We start from the raw sequence: 6,438 nt of genomic DNA, 5'->3' as shown, positions 1-6,438 counted from the left end.
GATGCCAAGTACAAGTAGAAGTCTGCCTGTAAAAGCCAGGCTTGCACACAGTGCAAACACAAACGCTACTCTCTCTCTGAAGCTGGCTTTATAAGCTACAGGAGGCCAGGCAATGGAACGCCGCTATTGCCCTCACTGACCATTTTCACATGTGAACTACAGTTAAACCTCTATGTAGCGAACCTCCATGTAGCGAATTCCTTGATATCACAAAGTTTTTTCAATTCCCCAACACTGCCCCACTGAAGTGCATGTAGAAAACTCCACGTAACGAACATGTTGCAGCGATTGACCTTGATAATGACGAAGTTATGGCTCCATCTCTTAGCCAGTGCTGAATTACTGAAAATTTGGTATAACCCTGTAAGTTTCAGGACGATAAAACATCACCTGGCATGAAAGGAATGTCTACATTAGCAACGAGCGACCGCAGTTGATACAGCACACCGTGTTTCAGCGCCAACAGTGCATCTGTGTGGCAAACGCAGAGGTCTCCACTGCATTGCCAGAGCAGAAAGTGGTCTTTTCTCAGTGTTATTTTCATTAATAAAAAGAATCGCTGAAAATGCTCAAGCTGTCAAGTCATTAAATGAAAAAACTGATCTGATTTCCCGACCATTTTAATAAAATCAGGCAAAATTTTCACTGTAAAAATTACAAAATAAAACCAGAAACAAAGGGTCCTTTCTTATTCACCTTAAAGATATATAAAGCTTACTGGCTCATCACCATTAAAAGAAAGGGCACACTGAAATTTATGTCGCTTGATTAGACAACACAACTGTCGGTAATGCGGTTGTGAGGACTTTAAGGGACCAGGAGAGGAAGTAAAGCGAGAACTTGCAAGCAGTTTCTTAACTGATGTATCGTGAAATGCAAGGGACTCCAGAAAAAAATGCCTGAATTATTCTAAGTTCAAATTATAAAAACTCATTGCTTGCACTCATTTTTGACAAAGAACAAACATGACACAACTCTGCATCTTAAGAGTTCAACTTTATTTAAACATTTCAAGACTTTTGCTCCCCTCCCAAGGATGTACAGTAAAGACGTGCGAATTTCGCTTTCCCCCTTCCCTCCCCTTCACAAGCCCTTTGCTTTACTGACAAAAAAAGGAGGAAAGAAAAACAGTCATGCCACTATATAATAGCAAACTGGCTGGCACACAGGTGGCGGTGGTCATGGTAGATATGGTACAATTTTTTTTTCTCGTTCCTCTCGCTCCACATCTGCTGGTCTGGTTTCAGCAAACCCATTCTTTCCTTACACTCACTGTCCAGTCTTCTTTAAATAACAGAGCCAGCCTCCTCTTGTGTGTCAATATGCGTGTATGTATACATTCCTGGATTTCTGTGTGTCACCTTCCAGAGTTGCACTGTGTACACCGTCGTGCCCTCAGTCATTCCCACTTCTCCCAGTCATCATCACCCTGCAAGAGGAAAAAAAAGAAGAAAGAGGAGAGGCCAGCAAAATAGCTTGTCTCTTTTCAGCACTGCCGGCATCGTCTTGTACAAATGGAGCCAATATGAAGGTGATCACATTGGGACCAACCTAATCACATAAAGTGCCATACAGAAGTTGATATTTGGTAAAAGAATGAATAAAAGCCATGATAACAGCCACCTATTTGGTCCCCATATCCTTTGCCTCCACATTTTTTTGCCCACTGAAGAATTTTAACACCAGTGAAAATTTACTACATTTGCTGAGCTGCCATAACAGCGATCACCTCAGTGGTTTCTCACTCACAGTACATTATCTTTCTTTTCCTTAACTCTCACAATGAATGATAACACAGGCACACTGTGCTCAGATCACACAGAAGGCACATGAACTTAGCAAGCAAAAAACAAGTGCAAAACAGAACTCGCATACTGACGTTCGTAAACAAGTGCATATCTAGACCAAAGCAGCCAAGTTACTTCCAAAGTTATGTGCAAGTCACAGAAAAAAAAAGATGCTCTACTGCGTCTCATCGTCTCATCGTCATCCAGCTTGAATGGCAACCAGCAGGAATGCCATGCCCCTTAGCAACAACAGGAAGCGAAGTAATGTATGTTTACACGAGTCAGTGGCATGCTGGCGCCACCTGGTGGTCAGAAAAGACAACAATGTCACACTTCTGCTATTACTATTCACTGCCATTTGCAGCTGTGAGACATCCAAGTAACAAAAAAGCATATGCAAGAAGCACAGCTACAGCGATCATCCCATGTGTGGTCACTCCTGTGCCACCATCCTCCCATGTTGCTCCATCATGCACCTCTAAGTGTCAGAGTAATAACAGATGTTCTGTTTTTGTTCCAGACTTGATCTTCATCTTGATTTTGAAAAATTACCATTTAAGAAAAACTTGCGACAAGTACTGCTGTTCCTACCACTCTAGCACAGGCTGCGCAGAAGGCAAGCATCATATATTGAGAAAATGAACTGTCGCAATCAATGCGAGTTGCAACGCATCTCGAATGAGCCAATTGTGGTTTCCACTCAATAATAAATGAGTGAGTGTTTAGAGAGAGCAAGCACCTTGCAAAAACAATAAATGAGCTCTGTTCTATCCGTGTACAACTAAATGAATAAATTTTGAGCACCGTTATAGTCGGCTGTGTGCCGAGAACTAAGCTCCAATCGCATCTTGTGCATTGCAACTCATATTGAGCGCGATAGTACAATGACTCCACACCATGTATCTACACTTCAAGCCAATTAACAACTAGCTAACTATAGAGTGCACTAAGCTAGCCAAAGCCTGACAGCCATGTAAGAGCAAACCAAAGATGTCTCTACAGAAGGGCACCCGCTCTCCTCAGTAAGTGGACTGCTAAGTGGAGTAAGTCAGTGGACTGCTCCGGCAACCATGCGGAGCAGTCCACTGACTTTTGTCTCCAGTAGTACATGATTTGCCTTCTAAACTTGCTGAGAAGAGCGGTTGCAGCTGAGAGCGCACCTCACACACCCACCCTTACCTACAAGCCGTATGCCTCTCTCCTAGCCGCACAGCTCATCTGGGGCACACTGCTACTCATAGCTGCGGCAGTGACCCGCGCTCGCTTGCTCTCATGCATGATTATGATAATGCTCATTGCTCGTCTTCGCCATTTTTCAGTGCAGCACACAAGAAGGCCATATTATACAAACTAAGCAACAACTATAGTTCCGCAAACAATGCTTTACCCAGAATGCCAAGCATCACGCTGCTGCTTGTTTACATTTCAATGGTCAGAAAAGATGCTGTAAATTTGAGTGGACACTAAGGACTCAACAGTGAAAACCAGACTACTGTTGGTGGGGAAGGGGGGCAAAGAAAAACCGCAAATCACTAGTTCTCGCAAGTAACTAGTTTTCTTTGTACTTTCATTCAAATTACTGCACATGCAACTGCAGTTCGACCAAACATTCTTCCGGTGATTTTAAGATATGGTGCTACCATTAAGGATGATCACCAAGTGCACAGCACCGTAGAGGACGCACTATGCAGTGTTTCTGCTAGCAACGTCTGAAAGCTCATGAGTTGATCAGCACAGCTAGATGCCTGTACTTTTCTTTCTTCCTTCCTTCCCCCCCTCCCTTCCCCTCCCTCCCTCCCTCCCTCCCTCCTTTCCATTCCATTCCCTTCCCCCCCCCCCCCCCCCCCCCTGCATTAGTCTGGTTTATTCTTTTCCGTATTGTATGCACGCACTCCTCAGTGGTCAATCCAGCTTACAGCATCTTGTTAGACCAGTCAATGTAAAATAGGCAGCAGCATGCTACTGGCTCCTGGGTACTGAGCTAATTGCTGAATAATTAATCACTGCTGCATTTCTTTAACTAGCCTTTTCATACACTGCAATGAAAAGCGGCGAATGCGAGTGGCGAGCGTTATCATAATCGTCCGAAAGTGCCAGGGCAAGACAGCAGGCTAACGTCTGTCAACACTTATCTGATAAACCAAGGAGCAAAAGGACGAATGCGCGAGCACCTGTTTAGTCGGCAGGCGAATTACCGTGAAAGTGCATGGCTGTTCCGGCAGCTGTATGAAGTGGTCCATTGCCTTTTCTCCCCAAAAGTACTTGCTTCATTAACATGTCAAGATGATATGGGGAAAGGCACACAGTGAAAACTGGCACCATAAGTGTGGAGAGACACAGCAACTGCAGGAGAGCCCTAACATGTTAACTGGTTTCCCACCAAACCCAATGTTGCTACATTGATGAGTAGCAGAAAATAAATTACACCATATAAAGGAAGCGGCATTGACTGCTGGCCTATAACACTGAAAATAGTAGATGAAGGGCTGGACTAACACAGGCTCTGGAGTGGTGAACACTGTTCAGCACACGACCAGTACGCTTGCTTCCAGCTAGCAGTATCAACACAGCTTTATTATTATTTTCTTCATCTGTAATGAATGTCTCATGAGAAAATGCCTCAAAGTTGTGGTGTTTGAAGGTTCATTTGAATGTAGAAGCAGAAAAGACTAGACCTGTACACCCGCTTATTAGGTTTCATAGTCGCAATCTGTGCACTACCTCTAAGGCACAAGCACCTCACTATATCCCACGCTAACATGTTCTCCCCTCCCTCTCTTTTTTTATACACATCTTGCAAACGACCCCAGCTTCTACAGCACATCAAGCTCACGGCTCAGACCTGTAGGTTAGGCCCCTTTGCCCCACCCAAAATACTTCTTGCTCTTGTTGGTTAAGTAATACACTACACCCTGCACACCCTGCTACTCCCTGTATGCTACCCACAGACGTGATTGCGATGGCAACACGCCCAATGTGCAACGGCGATCTGTGCAACAGTTTGCAAAGACTATGCTCAGACCACGGTAACCACCTTTCAAATTTTGTTTTGTCTTTTACCTCAGAAGCCGAGTGGGAGGCCGGTTTCGCAATGGAAGGTGTGGTGGCAACATCCGTGTCCGCCAACTCAAGCTCAAACTCCTCCCAGTCGCTAAGGTCTGAACGGAAAGGGGGGATGCCAGGAGAGAAAGAGGTCGAAGTGGGGTCAAAGGTTGAAACAGGAGAAAATGGGGAAACGAGGCCATCAAAGAAAAAACAAAAACAGAGTATGGGGCGGTTATGCACAAGGCAAAGACGCAGTGGTGCAAGAAGTTACAAACAATGTAGACCATAAAGGAACACAGACTCCAAACAGCCTCCTCCACGAAATGAGGGGGAAAAAAAGCTCAGGATTGGTGGCAAACGGACAGAGGTCAAGAGGTAGGTCAGCAGAGAATGGGGGGAAGGGCAAAGACAAACAGCACAAGCAGGAAGGTCATTGTGGCCGTTGGAGGTGCTTTTGACAGAACCAGACTGGGCAAAGAAAGGGACATCAAAAGAAGGCGGACAACAAGCAAGAATGAAAAAGTACCATATATACACTCGGTTACTCATGCAAATGCTGCTCCTCTTATCTTTCGAGTTGGAAATTTGAGAAATTACAAAATAAATCTACAAAACAAAATTTTATTTCATGTAGTACAGCTACAAAAAAGCCTCACCAGATTTGACTGCATAGCCTCCAGTGTGCCTGCGTATCTACTTAACATGTACAGGTGTTCACAGGATTAACACGAATGACAGAAAGCATGGCTTGGAGTGCTTGGACTACCGCCAGCGCCATGAAGCAATAGTCATCGGGTGCAAGATAATATATATTCTCGATGCGTTTGAGGCGGGTGACATTAGCTGGTGTGCAGACCGCTTCGACTGCTTTTAACGCAAAAGCGTTAAAGGCCCCATTCACCGAAAATCTAACAGTGGCACTGGCGCTGTGAGCGAAAAATCATGAGCATGGCGCTGGGAGATGGTAGCTAGCAACAGACATGGTCGCGCACTGACTGCACGTAGGGTTGCCTAACGCTACGTTTGGCAGGAGCTGCCAACTTAGTCCTTTCATATGGGAGGGTGCTAGCAAAATCAGCAAAATGATTGGACGTATGACATGGACTATACAGCTTGGTTAAAGCAGGGCTTAATGCTTGTATGTGGCCTGGTAGCCTACGCTATCACTTCATACCCTTAAAGGCAGAGCTTAAGAGTCCTCCATAATTTTTCGACTTGGCACGGTCACTGAGTAGACAACGGACTCGTTATAATAACGGAGTAGAATGTCGAACTAGTTGGTCAGACATGATGAAGCACGCAGCAGAATAGGTGACGACACATAGAAGAGGTGCACACACACACACAAACACACACACAAACAAACAAACAAGGAAGCAGCAGTATCCTTGTTTATGTGTGTGTGTGAGTGTGTGTGTGTGTGTCTGTGCACCTCTTCTATGTGTTGTCACCCATTCTGCTGCGTGTTTCATCAGGACTCGTTACGTAAACGTTTCTCGATGTTCTGCTCACGGATGCGACCTCAAATGCCTGGGCCATGCGCTGCAGTTTTCTTACTGTGGCAACCTGAAATTCCGCAGTTAGCATGCCTAGCGAATTTGGTCTG

At 45.0% G+C, this 6,438-nt stretch overlaps 1 protein-coding gene across 3 annotated transcripts in view; it reads right to left on the bottom strand.

Annotated features, from left to right (window-relative positions):
* Positions 1–977: 977 nt before the first annotated feature.
* Positions 978–6,438, bottom strand: part of LOC146178335 (BSD domain-containing protein 1-like) — a 69,007-nt gene continuing 63,546 nt past the window's right edge. For 2 of the 3 annotated variants that reach the window (XM_084578155.1, XM_084578154.1), the window contains exons 9-10: positions 4,848–4,945; positions 978–1,429 (exon numbers count right to left, since the gene is read on the bottom strand). In XM_084578155.1, the coding sequence (XP_084434281.1) occupies positions 1,400–1,429; positions 4,848–4,945 (128 nt within the window). In that variant the 3' untranslated portion in view covers positions 978–1,399. The remainder of the gene's footprint in view (positions 1,430–4,847; positions 4,946–6,438) is intronic. The other variant, XM_084578156.1, reaches the window with a different exon arrangement.

The sequence above is a fragment of the Amblyomma maculatum genome, chromosome 9 (assembly GCF_055883805.1).
Source record: "Amblyomma maculatum isolate TAMU_Amacu chromosome 9, ASM5588380v1, whole genome shotgun sequence".
NCBI classification, from domain to species: Eukaryota; Metazoa; Arthropoda; class Arachnida; order Ixodida; family Ixodidae; genus Amblyomma; species Amblyomma maculatum.
This window is presented reverse-complemented; position numbering and strand designations above follow the sequence as displayed.